This window comes from Poecilia latipinna, unplaced genomic scaffold, assembly GCF_001443285.1.
Source record: "Poecilia latipinna isolate Pla-1442-1.1 unplaced genomic scaffold, P_latipinna-1.0 Scaffold1295, whole genome shotgun sequence".
Taxonomy (NCBI): domain Eukaryota; kingdom Metazoa; phylum Chordata; class Actinopteri; order Cyprinodontiformes; family Poeciliidae; genus Poecilia; species Poecilia latipinna.
In genome coordinates, this window is record NW_015113911.1 from 85,920 (window position 1) to 109,775 (window position 23,856).

At 46.7% G+C, this 23,856-nt stretch overlaps 1 protein-coding gene and 2 long non-coding RNA genes across 5 annotated transcripts in view; 1 reads left to right on the plus strand and 2 right to left on the minus strand.

Moving 5' to 3' along the window:
* LOC106961386 (uncharacterized) overlaps positions 1–2,127 on the minus strand; it is a 10,946-nt gene extending 8,819 nt beyond the window's left edge. For both annotated transcript variants that reach the window (XR_001427765.1, XR_001427764.1), the window contains exons 1-2: positions 973–2,127; positions 788–866 (exon numbers count right to left, since the gene is read on the minus strand). This is a non-coding gene — a long non-coding RNA (uncharacterized LOC106961386). The remainder of the gene's footprint in view (positions 1–787; positions 867–972) is intronic.
* Positions 2,128–2,519: 392 nt separating this feature from the next.
* Positions 2,520–23,603, plus strand: LOC106961384 (apolipoprotein B receptor). 2 transcript variants are annotated; one of them, XM_015055097.1, is made up of 4 exons: positions 2,520–2,658; positions 13,130–14,599; positions 17,162–17,647; positions 20,313–20,429. In XM_015055097.1, exons 2-4 carry the CDS (start codon positions 13,315–13,317, stop codon positions 20,402–20,404), a joined length of 1,863 nt encoding a protein of 620 aa, XP_014910583.1. In that variant the 5' UTR covers positions 2,520–2,658; positions 13,130–13,314; the 3' UTR covers positions 20,405–20,429. The 2 variants fall into 2 exon arrangements, with proteins under 2 accessions (XP_014910583.1, XP_014910584.1); XM_015055098.1 differs by lacking the exon at positions 20,313–20,429 and adding an exon at positions 22,725–23,603 and having other exon boundaries at positions 2,522–2,658.
* On the minus strand, positions 19,030–20,306 carry LOC106961387 (uncharacterized). The gene is made up of 2 exons (XR_001427766.1): positions 20,005–20,306; positions 19,030–19,966 (listed from the first exon to the last, which is right to left on the minus strand). It is a non-coding gene; the product is annotated as an uncharacterized LOC106961387 (long non-coding RNA).
* Positions 23,604–23,856: the final 253 nt, after the last annotated feature.

Sequence of the window (23,856 nt, forward strand, 5' to 3'; positions counted from 1 at the left end):
ACTGGTGGTTTCAGAGTGGTGTCAGACTGGTTTCAGACTGGTGTCAGACTGGTGTCAGACTGGTGTCAGACTGGTTTCAGACTGGTGTCAGACTGGTTTCAGACTGGTGTCAGACTGGTGTCAGACTGGTGTCAGACTGGTTTCAGACTGGTGTCAGACTGGTTTCAGACTGGTGTCAGACTGGTGTCAGACTGGTTTCAGACTGGTGTCAGACTGGTGTCAGACTGGTGTCAGACTGGTGTCAGACTGGTTTCAGACTGGTGTCAGACTGGTGTCAGACTGGTTTCAGACTGGTGTCAGATTGGTTTCAGCCTGAACCTTTCTCCTGTCTCTCCAGTGAAGTGCTTTGTGCTGCCGCTGGCTTTACGTTCTCTGGTTTGTTACTCGGTAGAAGCTGCATCTGCTCCGTATTTAGCACTGAAACCTGCTAGCTTAGTGCTTTGCTCCATTCTTTCATCCAAATATTCAAACATCTTGAATTTCCTCTCTGAAAACTCCCAGTTCCTCTCAACAAACTAAATATCTGTATCAGTGAATAAAATGTTTGATTCGGATCAGACAGTCAAACTGCTGAGTCATGCTGGCCATGAAGCATGATTCAGCAGTTATATTGATGCTCTGATGCAAAATATGGAAGGTTTGATGAAAGTAATGTTGGGAGACCAAACACAAGAGACACAGAAAGCTGAAGTAGAAATGGGAACATGAGCGAAAACGCTTTGCAGAAATTACATCATACTGTTAAAATTTCCATTCATGATGAGAAAATCTGCGACAGACTGCAGACCCGTCCAGGTGACCCCGCCTGTCGCACGAAATGTCTCGCTGGAGAGACAGCAGCACCTCATCCATCCATTTTCTTCCACCTGCGACAAGGGTGGAAGAAAATGGATGGATGATGAGAAAATCTCACAGTAAACAGACAAAACATCAACTTACTGTGGAACACAAATGATGGCAGAGACACAGAACCTGCTAATATGTTCTCTTCCTCCTCCTCTTCCTCTTGATGGTGACCTGACCAGGTTGGTGTCAGATTGATGCTCCATCTCTGTTTCACTGATCTGCCTTCCCTTCTGTCTGCTGTGGTTTGGCCTGTTAAATCACACACACACACACACGCACACACACACACAGACACAGACATTGCTGTCACCAGAGCCTCTGAGCTCGTAGACACCTGGTGACAATCCATCTATCATCTGTACAGACCGACAGACAGACACTGGACCAGGATGGACATTTTAAAGATGAAACATGTCTCCCTGAAGGCCTGTGTGTGTGTATGTGTGTGTGTGTGTTGTTGCAGCCTAATTAGCCCTTAGCTCACACTCATTAGTGGGAAGAACCAGAGCTCTGGTTCTGCTCTGCCTCCTCCGACCCAACTGGGAGGCCAAACTGGGCCGACTGGTGAATCAGTAGCTCATCAAACTGGGCTGATCCGTTCTCCATGGATGAAGCAGGATTGATACCTGGAAAATGTTTGTACTTCCAGGGAACCGCTCTCGTTTCGCTGGAGCCTAGGGACTGCTGTAACCACAGCAACACACTGGGTCAGAACCAGTCACTGGGTCCTGGACATATTTAAAGGGTTCAGCAGCTTCCAGGAGGTCCAAACATTCTGGTTCTGGAGGCCAGTCCACTCAGATTCATGGTCTGGTGTGAGGATAACTGGACCAACAAAGTTACCTCAGTGGCTAACAACTAGCATAGTTAGGCTAACAACTAGCCTGGCTAAGTTGGTCACCTAATGCTGAATAAGAATCTCAATCAGAAGCCAACTTCAGCTCTGTATTGAACATGTTGAACTGAGTCTCCAAAGCTAATGCTACCTAGCAAGTTTCCTAGTGCCAGCCAATCAGAATGGACACCACTTCAGTTAGTTAGCCAGGTGTTAGCGACAGTTCCTGGCTAACCCGGCTGGGCCCAGTCAGGGATCTGTGGATCTAATGGATCTACTGCAGGAACACTGAGGGCTTTACTGGACCAGAACAAAACGGTTTGGGTTTTTCCAACTGAAGATGCATCACCCCTCTCTCCTTCTGCCCCCCCTCTCAGCGTTGCCCCATTGTTCCTGCCCCTCACCCCCACATCGGGGCAGAACAAAGCCGGCTCCACAGGGGCACTAAGCTGCTGGCGCTTAGACTCTCTGCTGCTGGTCGCCTTTGTTACCCCAAACACCCCCCTGCCCCCCTGCCCCCCCCCAGCCCCCCCACCTTGTTATAAACTTGAAATCTTCCCTCCATTTCTCCTGTAAATTTAACCCCATCCTCTCCTTCACGCCTCCCTCAAAACGTGGGAGGAGGGAAGGGGGGATTAAGGCGAGTGTGGTGGGGGGGTGGGGGACCTTGATGGTTGCTAGGGGCAACCATACGCCAGGACGTCTGGTACGCGTGCGCGAGCGTTGAGGGACCTGCTATCGTCCCGCCAATTTCGAGTCTCACAATTGGCTGAGAGAGAAAGAGAGAGGACGACGCACGCGCACGTGAGCGCGCAGGAGAGAGAGCAGATCAGAGAGGGGGGGAGGGGGAGGGGGGAAGGGGGAGGGGGGGCGGTGGGAGGATTTAGCGCCAGCAGCGTCTTTTTGCGTCCAACACAACAAGCTCATTACCGAGCTGTGCGCGCCTGGAGACGGATTTACGCACCGAGCAGAAGGAGGTTGGTTCTTTTTCTTCATCTATTCATCCATCCATCATCCATTTATTCATCCATCCATCCCTTCATCCCTTCATCCATCCATCCATCCGCTCATCCATCCTGTCTGCGGCTCTTTGTTTGCGGCTCTGTGAGCGGCTCTGCAGGTTGACGCGGGTAATTAGCCGCTAACGGTGCGGCGGACCGGTGCGGCGGTTCGGGGTCTCTGTCGGGTCGGATCCCACAGGTTCTGCAGGTTCCGGTCCAGCGGTTCGGCGCGCGCGGCTTCTCCGTGATGTGGAGCAACAGAGTCACGTGCATACGCTCATCGGGAATATTTGGGAATATTCCTCTGGAATATTTCTCCAGAAACGCACCGAGCGGAAAACCTGCCTCAGCTGACGAGCCCGTGCGCGCACACGAGCCGTCTGGAGAGCAGAACCCCACGGCGCGTGAAGTTGTTTACGTGCGTGGACAGACACAATAACAACAATAACCAGGAATGAACCGGGAGCGGCGCGCGCGTGCAAGAAACACGCACATGGCGGGAACCATCCCGGTCTGCTGGAAAGGAGGTCAGCCCGGAGCAGGGCGGGCTGCTGGGACCAGAACCGAACCGAACCCAAACCGAACCCTCCATCCGGGCCGCGCGGCCCCGTGGCGGGAATCAGGACCAGATGATGTTTTTATTTTACTCAGTTTTTGTGTTTCCGGGCGAAAATATGTCGCCATATTAGGAGGTTCCTCACCCCAAGATGGAGGGGGGGCGGGGCGGGGGGGTTATTAGCAATGCAGATTAGCTTCTGCTGAAGCACCTGCTGTGTGGCGCATGCGCTCTGGCTCCCCCCTCCTACCGGCATAGCCCCCCCCCCCCACTCTGCTGTGACATAGATAAACAAACAGATAAATAAATAAACAAAGGACGGGAGGACCAATCACAGTCTTCCTGGTTGAGGCTGCTCCAGGTTTCTCTGTGAACTTTGACCTTAGAGTCCAGATGACCCATCTGGCTTAGATGACTTAGAAGATGACTTGACAAACGACGACAGTCTTCAGAGGGAAACCAGCAGAGAGAAAACACCCGAGGCAGCTTCCCGCCCTCATCCAGTCTCTGCTGGGGCCCCTGGGAGCCCCAAGCTGCCAGGCGGCCCTCCAGGGGCCCCAGCAGGACATCAACTGGCAGCGTTGGTGGAGGAGGTGGCATGATGTGGGCCCCTGCACATGGCAGGGGTCTGGGTAGCAGAGCTGAAGCCTGTGGGGTTCCTCAGGGCCCCGTCTGCTGCTCCCCGCTCAGATTACAGATTACCACATCACTTCCAGGCAGATTGAATGTTTCTTTGTCACGGCGGGATCACAGTCGGGTCAGAACTCATCGGTTTCTCAAATCGGTTCCTATTGGAGGGAAATGAACCGGATCCGTTTATCCCTCAGTAGATCCATAAACTCCATTTTGTTGCTTCCTGATGCTGTTGCACTTGATTCTCATCTCCCTTCAGTTCTCTCTGGGATTTCTCCCTTTGAGCTGGATTTCTCTGGATGGGTTTCAACCGGCCAATCACAGAATAGAAGCAGGAGATGTGAACGACGCCTTGTGGTTGTAGCTTAGCATCAGAGGAAGGAACAGAGCTGATCAGTCCGTGTCGGTCACGCCTCCAAGGAGGAGCAGGAGGAATGATTACGACATTTTCCTCCAGGCAGAGAAGTCGGGTTCTTTAACTTCCTGTTAGCTTGGTGGCCTCTCCATGTGTCACGGCTAAATGTTAGCGATTGGTTAAAGTCATTTCCATCTTCAGCGGAGGCCACGCCCCCAGGACGCAGCGGAGCGTCGAGCCGGCGCTGGTTCCAGCTCCAGACGGTCTGCAGCATGAAACACGTTCAGGTCAGAACCATCCAGACCCATCAGGTCAAGGGTCAAAGGTCATTGCCTTGAGTCTGATTGTTAATGTAGTTTCTTGTTTTATTGTGGCAATTAGAAAAATAAACTTGCTGTGATTTCCATTTAACATCAGAGAAGTGAGAAGCTCCCAGTGCATTCTGGGATGTGTAGTTGTAGCGCTGTGCGGCCACCTGACCTCTGACCTCTGACAGCAAACCCTAACCGGCCTGCTGTGGATTATTTCTCCTGAACATTTGAAATGAAACTCCAGGTCTAATTTCCAGCCAGTTGCAGGATGTCGCTGTCCCAGTTTGTCCAGTTTATGCTTCTGGTTCTGATTGGCCCGGTTAATGGGCCGAAGCAGACATGAATAAATGATATGAGGAAAGAGGATAGGAAGGACGGGGGAGGATGAAGACGGAGACGTGAAAACGATCAGAGAAACGAGGAGGAGGATGGACACCAATAATTGGAAAATATGGAAAACTCGTGGAAAGGACGAAATGTGGAGCACAAGGGCCGAATTGTTGCTGTTTTCTCATCACATGTGGATCATGAGGGTCTCCTTAAATTTGCAGGTTTTTCGCTGTGAGCAGGAATGTGGACTTCCAGAGGTCAGGCGTGTTTTCCTGACACGATCAGATACACAGCAGCCCAGAATAATCCTCAGATTACAAGTTTACATAATCTGATCATATTTTTATCACATCAGTCAGAGCGCTGGAGTGAACACAGATCGATGGGTGTGATGCTCATCAGCACAGATTCAACCCAGAGAACAGCTGAATCACATTTATTTCATCATTTCTGCTGATCTCACCTGACAGACATTCATAGTGGCAACATGAACACAGCCCCCTTAATGCTGATGCCCCTAAGTGAAGGCAACTGGATGGCTTTATTAGTCACCTAATCAGAAAGCAGATTACATGGTGGTGGCAGCATCATGATGTGGGGATGTCTGTTTGCTCATCTGAGTGCGCTCAGTTGATCCCCAGAGGCAGAAAACATGTCAGTCACCAACAGAGTTCAGCTGAAATGAGCAGAAACACTGAGGAGGGGCCACTGGGGCCACCTGTCCGGCTGGCCCCGGGCGAGAGGAGGGGCCACCTGTCCGGCTGGCCCCGGGCGAGAGGAGGGGCCACCTGTCCGGTTGGCCTCGCCTCTCGCCCAGGGCCAGCCAGACTCCCGACCCAAACGGATGGGACCCACCTCCTGCTCGTTATGAGTCACACCTTTTAGTTTTCTGCTTCTTCTAGGGTAACACTCAGTGCTGATGCTAGCTTGTTAGCTCAGTTAGCTCGCCTGCAGAGTGGCTGTGAACATGCTAACCTAGGAACCAGTAACCAAGTTAATGATTGGTTCTGACCCGACCGGTTCTGTTAAAAACTCAGAGAATAAAAACATTTTGAAGGACGTTTCTGCTCCAGCAGGATCTTGGTTTCTGGATCTGTTCAGAGTTCATTGGGTTTTTTCAAGTTTTTAGCCGTTACTTAGCAACCAGGAGTTAATTTATGCTCAACTTTTTATTACTTGCTTTGAGAATTGATGATCTAAACTGATTTCTATTTAGTCTGATGTGAAAAAATAAAAACCCCAAACTAATTCTTGTTCATAATCTGCCTGCTAGATCAAATGAGGAAATAAATCCTGAATATTAAGTCTTCAGAAAATATATAATTCAGTTAGATTATTCTTTTGTTTTTATGATTATCTTGAGCAAACATAGAAATTTTTAACTTTTATGAGAAATAATCCCATACAGAAGGAAGAAATAAAAACAGAGAAACAAAATGAACTTTTATCCTGTTACCCCAAGAGCCACCATATAATATTTACATTTATTTCATTTAAGCACTTTTAAAAATAAAAATAACCTTTTCAAAAACAGATGTCAGTAAAACCTCTCCAGGATTTTAGCTAAAGAAACGAGCAAAAGCGGATTAAAAAAAAATTCAACTAGAGTTATTATGAAAATGATTCACAATATCAAAAGTACCGGGAAAAAGATTCAGATGATTAACTCCATCATTTGTCTAAAAACAGAGGGAGTTTTTTTTGTAAGTGACACATGAAGGAGAAAAAAAGAAGAATTTAGTGTTAGTTTGTTGAGCGTTGTCGTCAAGTTCATCTGAAATGTTTCATGTTTCCTTGGTTTCGTTTCATCAGGTTTTCCTCCAGATCTTTGATTCGGACGTTTATCCAGTCGGTTCTGATTCCTGCTGTTAGCTGAAGTTTTCTCAGAGAAATAGGGAATAAGACAGCAGATTAATTCAGAGTTCACCTCTACGATTATATTGATGTCGGTTTGGATCCTCGTGACGGCCAAACGGCCTCTGCAGCCGGACAGATTTCTGAGCCAAACCTCTGCAGAACGACTTAAGAGATAACATCAAATCAGCGCTAAGCTGCAGCCATGCGACGCTGCGCCAGCTTCCCAAATCAGCCGTTCCTCCCCGCCGCGAACGCAGCGAAACCGGGTCAGGCTGCAGGACAGAGAGCCGAGCACATGATGGCAGATAAAGGCCTGTCTGTGAGAGTGAGGAGGAGGAGGAGGCAGCGTGATGAAGGGGCCTCTGTTGGAGTCCGGGCTCTGATAATGACGCCAGTATGGAGGAAAACACTGTTCCTTTAAACTGGGCCTGATGGGAACACTGGAGCACCGCTAATTGGTAAAAACAGGAGGAAAGCAGGTGAGGGTCAAAGTTCACAGCCAGAAGCAGGAAGTCTGACAGGAAACTCTGCGCTGAACAGTCAGAGCGTAATCTGGCCTAATCCAATCCCAACGTTTTCACCATCATCTGGAAGAAGCAGTAAATTAGAGGCTAATTTCATTTAAACTCATTAAAAACACTCAGTATAAACCAAAATCCCAAGTTAAGGAAACTAATCCATCCAATGAAAATCATTTCCTTTACTTCTTAAATTCATTTGTTCAGTTTTCTTAATTAAACTTTTTAGGATTCAATATGAAAAAACTGCTTAAAATCTCATTGATCCATGATTTTCTTCTAAATGACAACAAATTTTAGCCCAAAGCTCAAAATGCTGTGAAACAAAATACAGTTTATGTTGTTTTCATGATAATTTTATGATGATTTTTCTGCCTTCACTCAATGAAAACTCAAACTTTTAGATCAGAACCTTAAAGAAATGTGAGATTAATGTCGGAGCTTGTTTTCAAAATAGTTTTCATCTGAGATTTATCCAAAATGTCTAACAATGTGAAGAACATAAGAAGATCACAGCCGGCTAGCGGCTAACAGCTAGCGGCTAATGGTTAACGAAGAGTCCGAATTTTGTGGTTTGACCTAAATGATGGAGGTGAGTTCCGGGGTCAGAGGTCACTGTAGGTGAGACGCAGTGCTGACCGCAGAGATCGGACCGGATCGTTTTAACGAACCGTTTCCATGACGCCAACCTGCGGGAACTCATTTCATCCAGGAAGTAGATCGGGTCAGAACCATCAGTACATGTTCTGCTGACATATCTGAAATATGAACTGTGTCATGAGATGATTTCATCTTTGAGTTCTGTTTTATACAGTTACAGCTCCAGAAAGGATCACTTTATTAATATCCATAGAAAGTTGAGTGGAAGGAAAAATTGTGGCTAAAGCTGAACTAGTAATGGAGATAACTGCAGCCAATATTTCCTGCAAAAGGAGCCCAGAGCAGGAAGTGATGTCAGAGATGACCATCCTGTCTGAAACATTTATTGATCTGATGCCATATTCTGATGTTTTTATTCTCTGTGAGCCAGAACCGTCAGAACCACAAGATTTATAGTTTCTCTTTCTGAAATTAGAGAAAAAATATTTAATTTTTCACCAAAATAATTTTTTTATTTTAGCTAAACTTTAACTGTAGAGTTTAAATTTCAGCCTGATTCGATGCAAACCTCAGATTTCATCCCCAGACAGAAACTCCTCATCTGTTTAACTTCAGCTGCAGGGTGTGTGTGTGTGTGTGTGTGTGTGTGTGTGTGTGTGTGTGTGTGTGTGTGTGTGTGTGTGTGTGTGTGTGTGTGTGAACAGGAGTCCGTTGTGTTGATTCCTCCTCCAGCAGCAGTTGATTCCTCCTCCAGCAGCAGTCAAACCACAGCAGCCTGTTGTTCTCTAGTTATTATGAGCCCTGAGGCAGCAGAGAACATAGAAATATAAGCGTAGATGTGCAGCAGCAGCGCTAGCAGGCGATATGTGCGGCCTCCTGGACTGGATCCAGCTGGAGCGGACTGCTCTGCTGCTGCAGATTAAAGCTCTCTAATACCTTCACACTAAAAGGCCTGCGGGTTCTCAGAGGTCAATCTGCAGCATCAGGTTTAATCCGCAGCAACAACAGCAACAAACTGTTTATCTGCATGGAGCGAGACGACGCTCATCAGAGACACCAGCAAATCACCAAACCACAGAGCAAGAACCACCGTCTGCATGTGGAGCTCCACCAGTTAAACCAGTTCCTCATCTAAACTATGTTCCCATCATGTTAGTCATTCGGTTATAAATGTCAGTTTCAATCTAAACATTTAATTAATCTGAGTATCTCTAAGCTAAACATTTAGGTAGCGAGCTAACTAACCAGTTAGCTAGCTACCCAGTTAGCGCTGAAATAAATGCTGCTACTGGATAAACTTGAAGCAGATGGCTCTGAAGCTGCCGCCATGTTGAAAACCTGAGTGAAGTGGAGCTAATGGACCATCAGGTCCCGCCATGTTGGTTTGATTCTCTTCCACTCTTCCCAGTTCTGACTGGTGTGTTTATACTGGGATCAGTGTTAAGACATTCACAGAGTTCTGCAGCATCTGGACCGGGTTGTTACTTTTCTGTGACTACACCGTTGTTCAGTCACATGATCTGTCTGGACTGCTGGTCCATGTCGCCCTCTAGTGGTCAGAAAGTTATCAGTCAGAATCAGGGCGAGACTCAAACGTCTGAGGAGTCCAGCTGCGTGGAGCCAAACTGGTTCTGAGCTGCACAGAACCAGTAAGAAACCAGTTCTAGAAGAGGTTTGGGGTTGTAGTATACGGTGACTGAGAGGTTCAAAAAGTGAACAGAAAAAATGCTGCAACCACAGGAAACAAGGGAGGAAATGTCACAAACAGAAATATAAAACTCGCCTCCAGTCCACCAGGGGGAGCTCTAAATATGCTGCTCATATAAAATACTGTAAAAGTTATGAAGCTTAACGCACCTTTTCCATCTTCCTCCAACTCTCCTCAGTCTGGTCCCAGATGATTTGCGGTTGACTCCCCCTAGTGGCCTGGAGGGTTTTGTGCTGTTTCTCTATTTGTGCCATTTTGCTTCTATTTTCTTTCATTGCAGCATTTTCAGTCATTTCCGCTCTCATGGGGTCTGCAGGGAACTGGACCTCGGTACCGGTTCAGTCCTGCAGGGGGCGCTGCAGCTGGCGACTCTGGCTGGATCTGGTTCCAACCTGTTAGCAGAAGCTGTGATGTGACCTTGCTGGGGTAATAATTATAAAAACGTCAGAGTTCATATCTGCAGCCGAATAAAATGGCTTCTAAAGACTGGAGGAAGAGAGGAAGAGGAGAAGGGATGGAGGGAATAAACAGCTGATCGACAGAGAGATGGAAGGAAGGAAGAGATGAGACGTTTGTGAAGAGAAATGAGAGGAAGAGGAGGAAACCAGACGGAGGTGAAGAAAACCAGACAGACGACAGGAAAACAGAGACGATTCGCAATCAGCCCATGTCTGCACCACTCCTCTTCATCCTCCTCCTCCTCTTCGTCGCCCCTCCCTCCATTTTGTCCTCCGTCTGATGGAGCTCCGGCGCCTCAGGGCTTCAGCCTCACATCTAACGCTGCAGCAGCCAATCACCATCTGCCAAGACGCACAAAACCCAAACAAAGGGGAGCGGGGGTCTGCTGCTTAATAACTGATTAATAACCAGCCTTTCCAATGATCTGATGCAGCTTATGGAGCAAATCTATGATGTCATAGTCTGAGTTATGACATCATCTCTGGGCTGATTTTGTTATATTAATAAATAAAATAATCCACAGAACTGCAGCAGCTGAGGCTACGAAAGTTTTAGTCTTCGCTTGAGAAGGAAATGGATGGAAACACATTTCCTGTCTGTGTGACCCCACCTCCTGCCCTTTGACCCCTGGAGCAAAGCACCAGCCCCCTGGCAACCCCGCTAGGGATAAACGCGTTGGATGATGGATGGAAACACTGAATAAGTCGGTGGACACTCCCATCCACTGAAGGATCTGTGCCTTACCAGAGGCACCAAGCTTGCAGATGATTTTTATAACGTTTACCTCACATGACCAATCAGCCGATCCGTTATGAGCGTTTCCCCAGACCTTCCTGTAAAGCTCCAAACCACGTCTGGACACCACTACGTCTCCAGCAGGACGATAGCAACGCATTCCTGAAATCATCTCCATTCTTCTGCGATGTGTGCTCCATGCTAGCCGGCAATCTTTACTTCCTGTTTGTCCCAGCCATGCGCAGCGTCAACGTCTGATGACATCACGCCTGGTGGATTCGCTCCAAACCTTCAGAAGGAAATGCGGCTGACAGTCTCAATACACAGGAGGCGCCTTCGCGCTCTCCGTTCCTCCCTATGGATCTCTGAGCTGCTAGCCCTCCTCCTGCAAAGGAACCAGCAGCATTCATACACATAGACGTGGGCTAGCAACGCAACACAAGACAATTGATCAACTTTGTTGCCGTTGCGTTCTGTTCGTTCTGAATGGCGGAAAACTGAAACCATTCCAATTATGCTTCGCTTCCTGTGCGTTTTTGGTTCTGTGACACTTTAAAGGTTCTGCTGAGTGTCGTCCAAGTCGTCTCACTGAAACAAAGCAGCTGCAGGAGGGAAACTGTCGTTTGTCTGCTGGAAGAATCCTCTTTGCAGAGTCATGATTCAGCCTCCACTCTGAAAATGCTCCATTTACAACCCAAACAACGACGGATCGGAGGCGTTTCAGTGTTTCTGCCTCAGTCAGGCCGTAAATCAGCCTGTGAAACAGCAAACCGGTCAACCGTCAGCAGGAAGGCAGAGCAGCCGCTGAGCGATGGAGCCGCTCAGGCACTGTGGGATTATCTGGAGCATGTGATGGATGTGTTAACAGCCCAGCCGCTCGCCTCCACCTGAGATCCTCCCTGCTGCAGGCGGCTTCCCTTCCTCACCTCCGTCAGACAGACGGTGACTCATCAGGCTCTGATTCATTCATTAAAGCGCTGCTACTACCACACTGCTTACGGAGAGTGGCGGAGCATCTTCTGCTCATAGCAATGCATGGCCGACTGCAGAGAGACAGGCAGATCTGAGGGACTCAGGGAAGAGTCCACTTTACCAACTAGCTGGGAGGAAAAGGTTCAATTCCCGACAGAAGTCCTGCAGAGGAGCAACGACCACCGGCTCCGGATGTGTCAGTCCTCCAGAAAGAACCAGGACAGTTTAGTCTACAAACACCTGACCCCTAGAGACAGAGACTTTTTAGACACTTCAGATCTCAACCGGGGCCCATAGAACCAACTGCAGGACTCCAGAACCTGGACCTGAGCCAAACCTCAGGTCTGTGACTGACTGACGGCGGGCTGTGCCTTCCACACCTCAGAGCTTCAGTCCTCCAGTGTTTCCAGTTTGTCCAAACTACCTTCAGGTTGCTGACTAGATCCAGCTGCGTAGCTACAAACTGACCTTTCACCTTCCTTCACTTCCCTGAGCAGACCGAGGATGTCTGATGCTCACTTCATCAGTCTTTCATTTGCCAATAATTCCCAGTAACTATTTGATCCACTGTCCTTCACCTGATGTCCTTTAGCTTCCCACCAAGCCCTGCATGTTTTAGATGTGCTTTGATTTTAACTGACGGCTGGTTAACAGGCTTTTGTTGAGCTGAATCCGGTGTGTTAAATCAGGGAAACATCTAAAACCTGCAGGGTTCCTCCAGGACTAGGGTTGGGAAACACTGCTGTCCTCTACTGGTAGAAATGTAAGGAAGGACTCTGTGGACCGGCAGTTCCTGATGAGATCAGGAGTATCTGTAATTGATTAATGGATTGATTAATCTACTGACTTATTTCCACAGTGAGTAACACATAGAGCCCATAAATTGGGATCTATGTTTTTAGATCCCAATTTACCGTTGATGGATCAAATCAGCCGGTTTCCTCGTGATTGACTCTTTGGTGACCAGCAGGTCATCATTTTGGGCCAAAGCGAACGACTGGCAACGGTTCTGGGTCATAACAGATCAACCAGCAGCAGCACTTTGACGGAGGTTTAATAAAGATCCGACAGTCGATCCTGTTTAAGTCATGAAACCCGCTGCAGGTTTGCCCTGTCTTACCTGGGCTTAGCTGCAGAGAAACGACTCCTTCAGGCTGATTCCCAACACAGTTCCTGACTTTCTGAGAGGAAAGGAGGACAGAGTTGGCGTGTTCACACACCAAGCTTTAACTTCTCAAAGTGTCACTTGTTCTGGAAACATCGTAATTGCATTGCATTCCCCGCCGAGATCCTCTCTTCATTCCACATTCAGAGCACGGCCTAGTCGAGACTAATTGAGTGTCCGTGGTGTCGATTCAGACTATTAACCATCTGTTCCTCCCCCCTCTCTCCTCACCCTTCTCTTCTCCACAGGAGTTTGGAGGACTAGTAGGATGCTGAGTGCGTTTCCTCCTCTCCACTGCTCTCCACCCTGCTCTCCATGACCTGAGAGCGCCGCCGCAGCAGGAGGAACCGAGCACCAGAAAGACACAGAGGAAGAGGAAGGAAGAAAGTCAAGGAAGGAAGTTCAGCTCTGATTACTGTTTTCCCTTTCTGAGATGGCGGCGACTGAGGTCGGTGCGGCACCAGTGGTCCAGGAAGATGGGAAAACCCCAGAAAGCAAACCAGCCGACGTGGAGCAGCCGGTCAAAACCGCAAACACAGAGACTGTCGGCAGCGAAGTGGTGCAGAACGACGGCACGGCGGTCAACAGCGAGGCGGCGGACAACAAAGAGACTGTGAACAATGACACAGCCGCAGCCGAGGAGGCCGGCGGTGAGGAGGAAGGAGCAGCAGCAGGTGGGGAGGCGGCTCCTCCTCAGAGCTCAGAAAGTGCCTCCTCTGCCGAGACCAAGACCTCCTTCTTAGACTCCTTCCTCAACAAGAGCGGCCTGGGGAAAGTGATGGCGGGCAGGAAGAAGAAGGAACACGCCGCGACTGCAGGGGGAGCTGACGACGCCGCCGTCGAAGGAGGTGAGAAGGACGGAGAAAAGGCAGGAGAGGAAGGAGCGGAGGCCGAAGGAGGAGCCGAGGGAGAGGCGGCAATGGAGAAGCCTGCAGAGAACGGAGAGAAGGAGGAGGAGAAGAAGAGCAAAACCGTAGAGTCCAAATCCACCGTCCGCGATCTGATCCGGAAGCCCGTGGCGAGGATCTTCTCCCATCGCAGCACCGAGAAGAAGGACGGTGGCACAGCAGAGCCCGAGAAGCAGGTCAAGGTCCGGTCCCGGTCCCTGGACCGCCTGGAGGACCCAGAAGCGCTCAACGCCACGGCGGAGGAGGGCGGAGCGGTGGCAGGAGCAGAGGGGGAGCAGAAAGCTTCGTCCTCGACTACCAAGCACATGAAGCGCTGGCACTCCTTCAAGAAGCTCATGGCTCAGAAGACACACAAAAAGAGTGGCAGCGGCGAGGACGGGAAGGAGGAGGGAGCAGAGGGAGAAGGAGGAGGCGGAGACTCCTCCACCCTGGACTCCAAGGAGTCCGGTCACAAGCGTTGGAAGCTGAAACGCTCCTGGACCTTCCAGGGTCTGAAGAGGGACTCGTCCGTGGTGGGCATCAGTGGCAAGGCCAGGGGCTCGGACAAAGAGTCTGCCGACAAAACAGAGGAGGCCGCATGGGGGGGAGAAGAAGAAGAGGGGGGGGAGGTTGAGGCAGGAGCCGAGGAGGCGAAGACGGAGGAGGAGAAGGCCGAGGGAGGCGAGGAGGAGAAGGCGGTGGGAGGCGGGACGGTGACGCAACACGCCAACGAGATCTGGACCTCCTTCAAGAAGCGCGTCATTCCCAAGAGCAAACGGGCCAACACAGAGTGCGCCCCTACTGGTGAGGAGGACACCACTGCAGCCTCTGGTGAGAAAACAGGAACTAATATCCTAAAATCCAACCGCTACATGAGCTAGCAGTGGAACTACATATGCAGGAGATGTTAGTCAAACTAAACAGCAGCTCAGTTTGACTGTCAGGCACGGTGGTGGAGGAGTGATGGTTGGGGTTGGTTTACAAATTCAGCACCTGGCAGTTATGGAGTGGACTCAATGGTTTCCACAGGCAGCCGGGTCATGGGGTGCACTTAGTTTTTAGTCACAATGTTTTTGTTTCAGTTTCTTTCTGAGATTTGATTGATTCTGTTCAAAACTCAATGATTTTACATGAACTGATACATAAACCCCTGGAACTGAGAGATCGTGTGCTTTGTTTCAAAAATCACTCAGACAACAGAGTTCAGATGTGAAGGAGTGATCCGTCTGTCTGAGGTGAGATTCAGTAGATCTCCACTCGGGTTGTTCCCGTTGGAAAGGCGACTTTAAGGCGTCGGAGCTCGTCTGACCGGCGCGCTGAAGGCTTGACCAACTTCCTGACGGGTTTGAAACAGCAGGACTCGAGGTATCATCCCAGTGGGACGCCGCTGCAGAGCTCTGGTCTCAGGCTGACTCTGACTCCGCACCTTTCCAGGGAGGTCAAGCCTCACCAGCTCGCAGGGAGCTGATGTAGTTCATCAAGTAAAATAGTCACTGTGTGAAATTCAAATTTTACAGACGCTCCAGTCAAAATTAGCTTTTGGCTGCATAAAAGGAAGGAGGGACAGAAAAAAGGTTGTTGGTAGGATGTTCCTCAGTAGGCTGTAACAGCCAATCAACTCTCCGTAAACCAATCAGCTTAAAATCTGTTAATCCTCAAAACCACGACAGAAACAGCCAACCTCCAGCACCAGGCAGCAGCCTGGAAGAACGGGTCGACCTCGGTACCAGCAGCCGCGGTTCCATCCAACCGCCATGCAAAGGTTCGAAATGAACAAAAACGGATAAAAGGAAAAAGGCAAAGTAGTTGATTTCCATCAGCCTGGCTGAACAGAGCATGATGACATCAGATGTTGACGCTACGCATGGCTGGAATAAACAGGAAGTAGAAGTTCCTAACAGGAAGTAGAAGTTGCTAGCTAGCATAAAGCAGAGAGAGTCCTCCCCTCCCTGCCATAGGTTTGGAGGGGAGAGTTTTCAGAGTTTGGTACCTCTGGTAAGGCACAGATCCAGCAGTGGAGGGGAAAGTTTGGTCTGTCAGAACTTATCCTGCAAATGTGTTTCTGTCTTTAGCGCATTAACTGTTTTTCAGAAATGACAAAAATTGCCTGAAGTGACTATAAAAACTTTTTTGCAAAATTGAGGAAGTCATTTTAAATTTTGCCATTTTAATCAACTTTTTCTAATGCAATACTTTAAAATGAGAATAAAAGCTGTTGATGGGAACACGGCTAATGATCCAGACCCAAAGAACCGTCTGGATTGGCTGAAGGGCAATTCTGAAGCTGGAGCGGTTCCCTGCTTTGGATCACGCGTCATCTTGCAGGAATAAAAATGTTTCACGCAGCGATCGGTCCGCTCCCTGACCAGTTCAGTTCTGTTTCTAAAGTTTCGACTGAGTCTCTGAACTCCTGAGACGCCACAAGGCACCATCAGCCAATCAGAGGCAAGCGTCTGGTAACAGGGGAGCTATGCTACAGGTTTTCTAAACATCCTGCAGCCCTGATCTCTAAAAGCTGTGGCTGTTTTCATATTCGACCATTTTCCTGTGAGCTCTATAACCATTAAATCAACACTGAAAGTTAAAACTATTCATGAATTATCTCAAAGCTTTCTGGATTCTCCGGACAAAACCTTCATGGGTAAGAAGCAGCGGTGCGCACACTTCCACTAATCTGCTAATAGGTGAGCTAATTTTTTTTTTTTGGCGCTGTAGCGATTTTGCTAACTTTGAAAACATCTAGCACACTTAGCTTCCCCTAAATTACATTTTCTGCTTTCTTTCCTGCTGCCTAAGATTTTAATACTTAAAGTAGTGGTGGGAAAATGTTGCTAATCTGCAAATGCGCTAATAGCAGAGCTAATTTTTAGTCGTTTCACTAACTTTAAAAACATTCAACGTACTTAGCTTCCCATAAAATAAATTTTCTGGATAAATTCTGAAAGCGCTAATTTACTTGGCTGTTTTAAAAACTGTTAGTTGAATAATGTTTGACATCCGTGTTGAATGTTAACAAGCAGTTCAGTTTCCTTTCCTGTTACGTTGCAGCAAATGACTCCTATTTTCTACCCAGAATGCATTGCTGTAGAACAGTAAACAGTTCAAATCTGCTAATGTTAGCATGCTTTCTGACCAAAGCCCTATTGTGGTCAATTAGGCTAAGGCAGCAACAAAGAATTTAGCACTTTAGCATTAGCAGAGCCAGCGTTTATCAGCAGGGCATTAGGGTTAGCACAGCTAGCTGCTAAGAAGCTTGCTCTACAGAAAGGGTCATTCAAAATAATCCAGACAAAGAGAACTGCAGTCTTCTTTGGTTCAGGTTTCCACCCAGTCAGTTATTAAAACGCTCGTTACTTCTGGAGTAACGCTAACGTTCCTCCATGTCCTCCACAGGTGAGGAAGCAGCTGCAGAGGAAGGCAAAGACTCCAAATCAGCCAAGGCCAAGCGTTCCCACTTTGGTCGTGCTGTTTCCCTGAAGAACTTCATCATGCGGAAGGGCAAGTCCAGCAGCGTGGACCAGGGCGAAGGCGCCAAGGAGGAGGAGGAGGCCGCTGAAGAAGGAGACGCCACAGAGGAGGGCGGAGCCGACGGCGAGGCCGCCGCAGCGACCCAGGAGAGCAATGACAAAGAGGCCGAGGAGAAGACTGCGGAGAGCGGAAGCGAGGCGGTGGAGGAGCCGGAGAAGACACCGGTGGAAGCGGCGGAGACCAACGGTGAGACAGGCTGCTCCAACGGCGTGGCGGAGGAGAACGCCACCGAGAACCATCAGGAGGAGGAGGAGCAGACGAAGGACAGCAGCCCCATGAAGAAGAGCAAGGAGGGCATGAAGGATGACGCCAACGCCAAGATCATCAACGCCACAGCGGCTGTGAACAGCGGTGAGTTCGAGCGCATCAGCTGGGACTCTGACGAGCCTCAGAGCGGCCGCAAAGGAGGCGGAGCTAACAGCAAGCAAGACACAGAGCGAACAGACAGCAGCAGGAAGCAAGGCCAAGGCAGCCATGTTGAATCCAAGCTAGCACTAACCGAGAGCAGGGAGGAAGAGGAGGAGGAGGGAGAGGCAGAGTCTCCCCAAAACGGAGGCTGTGACCAGGGAGGCAGGGGGGAGGAAGAGGAGGAGGAGATGAGGAAGAGGGACCTCCGAGAAGCAGCTGTGGCTATCGTTCAAACTGTGATGTCAGCAGCTACTGTCCAATTAGAGAGGGAGCTGAGCATCGACAACGGCTTCAATGGCCATTACAAAGTTAGATACTGACGACACGAACACGCTCCTTATATTCACACTTTACTGCACATGGTCACATTAAAACACTTTCATGTGCTAAAAGTTACGTAGCACAAGCATGAATTCACAGGTTTTAGGTTTCCATGGCAACAGGGAGAGAGGTTTACACCCGATCTGCAGGCCAGTTTTAGACCCGGTTGTGATCGGTTCTGATCATCTTTTTATAGCGGCAGTGAATGGAAGCAGCTGAAAGTCAGTTTTATCCTCAGAGTTTATTTGTGAGGGTTTTTCCTGCACTACAGACTTTAAAAAACGTGATTTTTAGATTTCCACCACACTTCTAAGAATGTCTGGTTTGGTGCTTTGTCAGAACCAGAACAACCCAACAACAAACTGTCATGAAAGCATAAATCACTTTATAGATAACATAAAGCTCCATATGTTCAGTTCCAGATCATACAGCGGTCAGCATCGCAAATCATTTTATCTCACTGTGTGTGCGTTAGCGACACATCGTAGCCTTGAGTCTAGAGAAGAAAAAGAAAAACAATAATTTGTGTTATTTAGCTGGTCATATGAGAAAAAAATGGCAGTTCATTTTAGCTAGCTAGCTAAATATTTACTATGATAACTAAATATTTGGCTCAAACATAAACACTTATTTGGAAAGCCAAATCTTTAGCTCAGTGTTAAATATTTATGTCAGAGCTAGCCTGGTGTTTAGCTAGCTCTGAATTAGCTCATCCTTTAAGCTGCAATGTTGTTCAGGAAAAGAGGGAAAACAAAGATAAAGTTGTGATTTGAAGCAATTTAAAAGCTGGAGTTCAATGAAAGGTTTCAGAAAACCAGCTTTTATTTTGATAGTCCAAGTGAATCTGCATATTACCTGAATATTTAGGTTTAAGCTCAATAATTAGCTTTCATCTAATATTTAGTTTGAAACTGTGGCATATATAAATGACATGATGAAAATATGACTTTGAAAAATGAACCAATTATTTTTATTATGACAGGATGAATAACCCGCTCATTTTGGCTGGTAGTTTTTGACAGAGTAACTTTACAAACTACTTTAACTCCACTACAGTTAGCTGCAAGCTTTAACTGCAGCGGTTTTGAATTTGAAGACATTGCTAATGCTAACGTGAGAGAGATGAGTGAACATTAAATTCATATTTATTTTCATGTGCTGTTTGAAGTTTATTTCCAGTATTTAAATTCTTTTTTATTCAATATTTTATTATTATAGTGATATATTGCTGGTCAGGTTGCTTATATACTTTGTTGAGAGGCATTCCAGTGAGTTCAGCTGATTTTGGCTCAAGGGGCTGCAGCAACGGGCGATACCTTCACCGGGGGCGACCCAAATTTCAAACAGGCCTGATTGCTGATGGGAAGTCGGTCATGAAGTTTTAATCGCTTCTTTTTACCACTATTGTGCTACGCAATGGATGACACATGATTACGCTGACATTCGGTCCAGTCAAAGAAATTGTTGCATAAAAAAGAGCCAAAAATGTCAGTTTATGCCCAACTTTACATGAGCTTAACTAAAGGCTCTTATTGCACCAAAACTCAGAATTTTCTGCTTTGAAAAACGTTAAATTCTGATTTATTAACTCAGTGATCTCACTTACAAATGAAATATTATTTTTAAAATTCAGATGTTCAGGCAAAATAAAACCAAAACGTTCTTTTCCGATAGATTGACTTTATAGATATCCATCTTACAAAACGAGTCTCTAAGGACAATAAATGTGAGAATAGCAATTTTTTTTATGAAAAACTCCACAGATAATGAGACAGTGGGACTGTTTAAATGGGTTAAAATTGTTTAATCTGAGCAATGCAAGCAGTTTCCCTCTGCTTCCAGTCTTTATGCTAAGCTGGGCTAACCTGGATGCTATCCAGTCTTTATGCTAAGCTGGGCTAACCTGGATGCTATCCAGTCTTTACGCTAAGCTGGGCTAACCTGGATGCTATCCAGTCTTTATGCTAAGCTGGGCTAACCTCAGAGCAGCTAAAGTTGATGGAGGCGGACAGAAACAGTAGGACTTCGGCGCTGGCAGCAGCTTTCAGACCACAGGAAGCTTTTTTCTCAGGAAGTTGTTCAAACCGTTTTCAGACCGTTTGACAGCAAACGGTCTGAAAACACAAACTAGCCAAACGTTTCCGTCATTCTGTGAGGTCTGCTGAGGGAGTGCGCTCCTTTCCGCCGACTCAGCGCTCCGTTTTTGAAGCTTTTCTGTGGTTGAAACCTACTCAGGGTGACCTGTGACCCTCCTGAATTATTATGCTTCCTGCTCCTCTCCACTCAGACTGCTGCATGCGGCTCGCCGTCCAGCGGCGCCTGCTTTCATCCCAACATGCTCAGCAGGTGCTGCAGCAACGTTTCCCAGAGGCTCTGTAGTGACGTGTTGCTAACAGGATTTAAGGTTTAGGACTTTCTGAAACTTTGTTCTGTCCCAACTTGCAGATGTTTAAACATTTCATGATTTATTTTCTCTATTTGTACACCAAACAGGAGAGAATCTACAGCAATCAGATACAAGTTATTATTTTAAATAAATTAAAAGCATTTTACCCTCCCGGTCGGAGATCTAAGAGCAGAACTAGCTTCCCTTCGTTTTACTGACTGACAGCAAAGACACAACAACAGTCTGAAGGAACGATTGTTGTTCCTGAAAAACACAAATCCTCCTCTCCAGACTCAAGTACCGGGTTAATTTGGGCAAATGCTGAGTTAGTTGGCTGTTTGTAAAGCCTCAAGAAGCTGAATTAAAGTGAATGAAGTTAGGAAAACAAAAGATTACACGCAGTTTTTCATATTTTGTCTCCATACTAGCTGCTGTTCCAGGCAAAGCTGTAATCCAGAAGTAGTTCAGACACCTGCAAGTTATTTGTTTGATTTTCTTCCAAAGTCGTCTTCCATGACAAACTTTACCTCAGAAAAAAGTTTTCGGTTTTTTGAAATCATTAGAAGTACAACTGCAGACTGTTTTTACTGTTGATCTTCCTCCTAGAGCTTCCAGGTGCCAGTAGCTGTTAGCTGTAAATAGCTGCTAGCTGTAAATACCTAACTAGCTGTAATCATCAAGCTGTCATTAGCAAGCAAAATTAAGGCTTTATTCACAATTTTCCATCAGTTAAAATGAACTGTTAGCAGTTACGTTCAACCAGCTAACAATATTTAGCTTAATATTTAGCTCTATCGAAAAAAAATCTGAATATTTGAAAGGGAAACGCGAGTCGATCAATGACTAATCTGATATTAACAAAGGCTTGCTAAACATCTTATGGTAGTTGTATTTACTATGTAGCTGTTAGCTTTAACAAGCTAAATAGTTTAAGTTCTGGTACTTCACTTTTTTATGAAGAAAACAAAATTAAAGTCACATCAACAGATGAGAAAAATAAAATTAGCTGTGGCCTTTACAAAGTCTTTTAAAACCTTCCAGGCCTCACAATCAGCAGGAAGAGGTTAGCTTTAACTAGCTAACTAGTCCTAACTTAGTAAGCTTTGCATCTGCAGAGAAGGAAACCACTTTTCCAGTCAAAAGAGTCGATCAATGTGACATTAAAGTGTCACAGGAGCTTTTTAGCTGAGTTTCAGTGCCTAAACTTAGCAATTAGTTGTTAGATTTAAATATCTAACCAGCTCATATAGTTAGCTCAGTGTTTATGATGAAAGAAGGAAGCTTTTTAATGGGACATTAAGACTGATAAGTCCATCAATAAATACTAGATCAAAATTAATAGCTTCAGCTCAGCAGGTGGAGGTTAGCTTTAACATGCTAACTAGCTGCACTCACGTGGTTAGTTTTCAGGGTGAATATATCATCAGTGAATTATTCTGTCATCTCTCAGGTTTATTTTTCTGTCAGGATCTAAACCAGGGCTCCCCAAACTACGGCCCGCAGGCCGGATTCGGCCCGCCTCCACATTTGGTCCGGCCACCTGAACAATCCCAGAGAGCATTCAGATATTTTTCCATTTATTGTATTTTCCGGTTTATATGTGGATTTTTCTTCAACCACCAGGGGGCTCTTTAGCAGCAAGTGTGTCCTGTAGACTGTGGGGCGCATTGCTGCCATCTGTTGGACTTTTAGGGAACTGCTTGACTTTTATGTTATGTAATCAGTTCGGTTGTTTGCTAGCGGTAGAGCAGATGAACACGTGTCTGTTATGAAGGTTGAATTCTTCAAAGCGACGCCTGTAAAACGAGCCTTTATGTTAACATATGAGAAATTAATATGTTATAGTTTCATTCCCTCAGTGGAATATATACTAGTCAGTCCCAGTGACCGTTTCACTCATGGGTTTTGCCCAAGTGCTTTCTGGGTAAAAATCAATCGAGAAACGCCCCCTCCCCCTCAACAATTTCCGGCCCCCCACCACAGAAGGGAAAAGTTATGTGGCCCTCACAGGGAAAAGTTTGGGGACCCCTGATCTAAACGGTCAGATTTCAGGCTGAGGCTCGTTTTTCTGGAGTGATGAATAAAAGCAGACGGCTGCTCTTCATGCTGACTGTGAGGATTATCCTCCATGATGAGGCAACACTGCTGGTTTTTCTTCCTGTTTCCTTTAACACTAAAAAACTCACAACACTAGTGACCAACATCTGTACTAAACCACTAAACTCACATCTAATCTTTTTTGTATGACTGCTTTTATTATTATTATTCTATTTTTAATACATTTTTTCAATCTCTTTTGTTATCATTTGCCAGACAAAAAGGCGGGAAACGTGTGAGGCCAAACAAAGAGGATTAAAACTGCCCGGGATTCGCTGAGCAAGGAGCTCTGAGCCCCGCCCCCAACTCTTCCTCCTCCTCCTCCCTCCATCCCTCCTCTTCCTCCCGAATAATCGGAGTAATCATGTAAACAGATCACCACGGTGAGAGACAGTCGGAGCGAATGAGAGGGATGCAATTCATGTAGTTGAGAAGTAAAAATACTTCCTCAGAAAGCAATAATTCACCCCACCTTCATCCGTCCATCTCCCTCCGCCCGGGTCTAAACGAGCATCCTGTGTTTTTTTTTACTTTTTCTTTGCTTGTCTGTGAGATTTTATATTGTCTACGAGAAAAGAAAATGCAGAAATGTAAAAAATCCTCCTTTAGCTCCCCCCACCTCCAATCACTGCCGACGTCTGATTGGTGGATTTAAATGTGAAGGAAACAAAAAACAAAAGAAGAAAAAAGACTCTTAGTTTTATATTGACGACCATTTTTGTTCGTAGTCCCCTCCCTCAGCCCCAGTCTTCCCATTGCTCCCAGTAGATGAGGACTGCCCCCCCACTGCACCGTCTTCAGCGCTGTGTGTTTAATGTTTTAGACTGTTATATTGTGTACATGGAATAAAAAGAAAAGCAAAACAGCTTCGATTACTAAAGTCAAATGTTTCTTTTTTTCTCGTTTTCCAGTTTGGTTTTTGATTGTTTTTTAAAACTCCATCTTCTCACTGTTACATCTGACAATATGCTGTAATTAATAAAACAATAAAAAGCAACAATAATAATAATAACGATGATGATGTTTTGTTGGTCCAAGTTTTCACATGTCTGCTAGCAAATTGTCAAGAAAAAGATAGAAAAATAAAGACTAAAATCTAACAACTAAACTGCGAGTCACAGTGAGTTTCTGTTTGGGGGCGGGGCCTGCTTCCGATTGGTCGGCCGTTAATCTGCGTATCGATAATCCCGTTACGTAATGGGCGGAGTGAGGCGAGATTCCTTTGTACTAAAGAAGATCTGTGAGTATTATGGGATGTCGCAGCTCCATATGCCAGACGCTTCACACCTTTTATCTGCTGCTGTTTTCTTTATGTAATAAAAACAATAGATATGAATTAGTTTGGCCC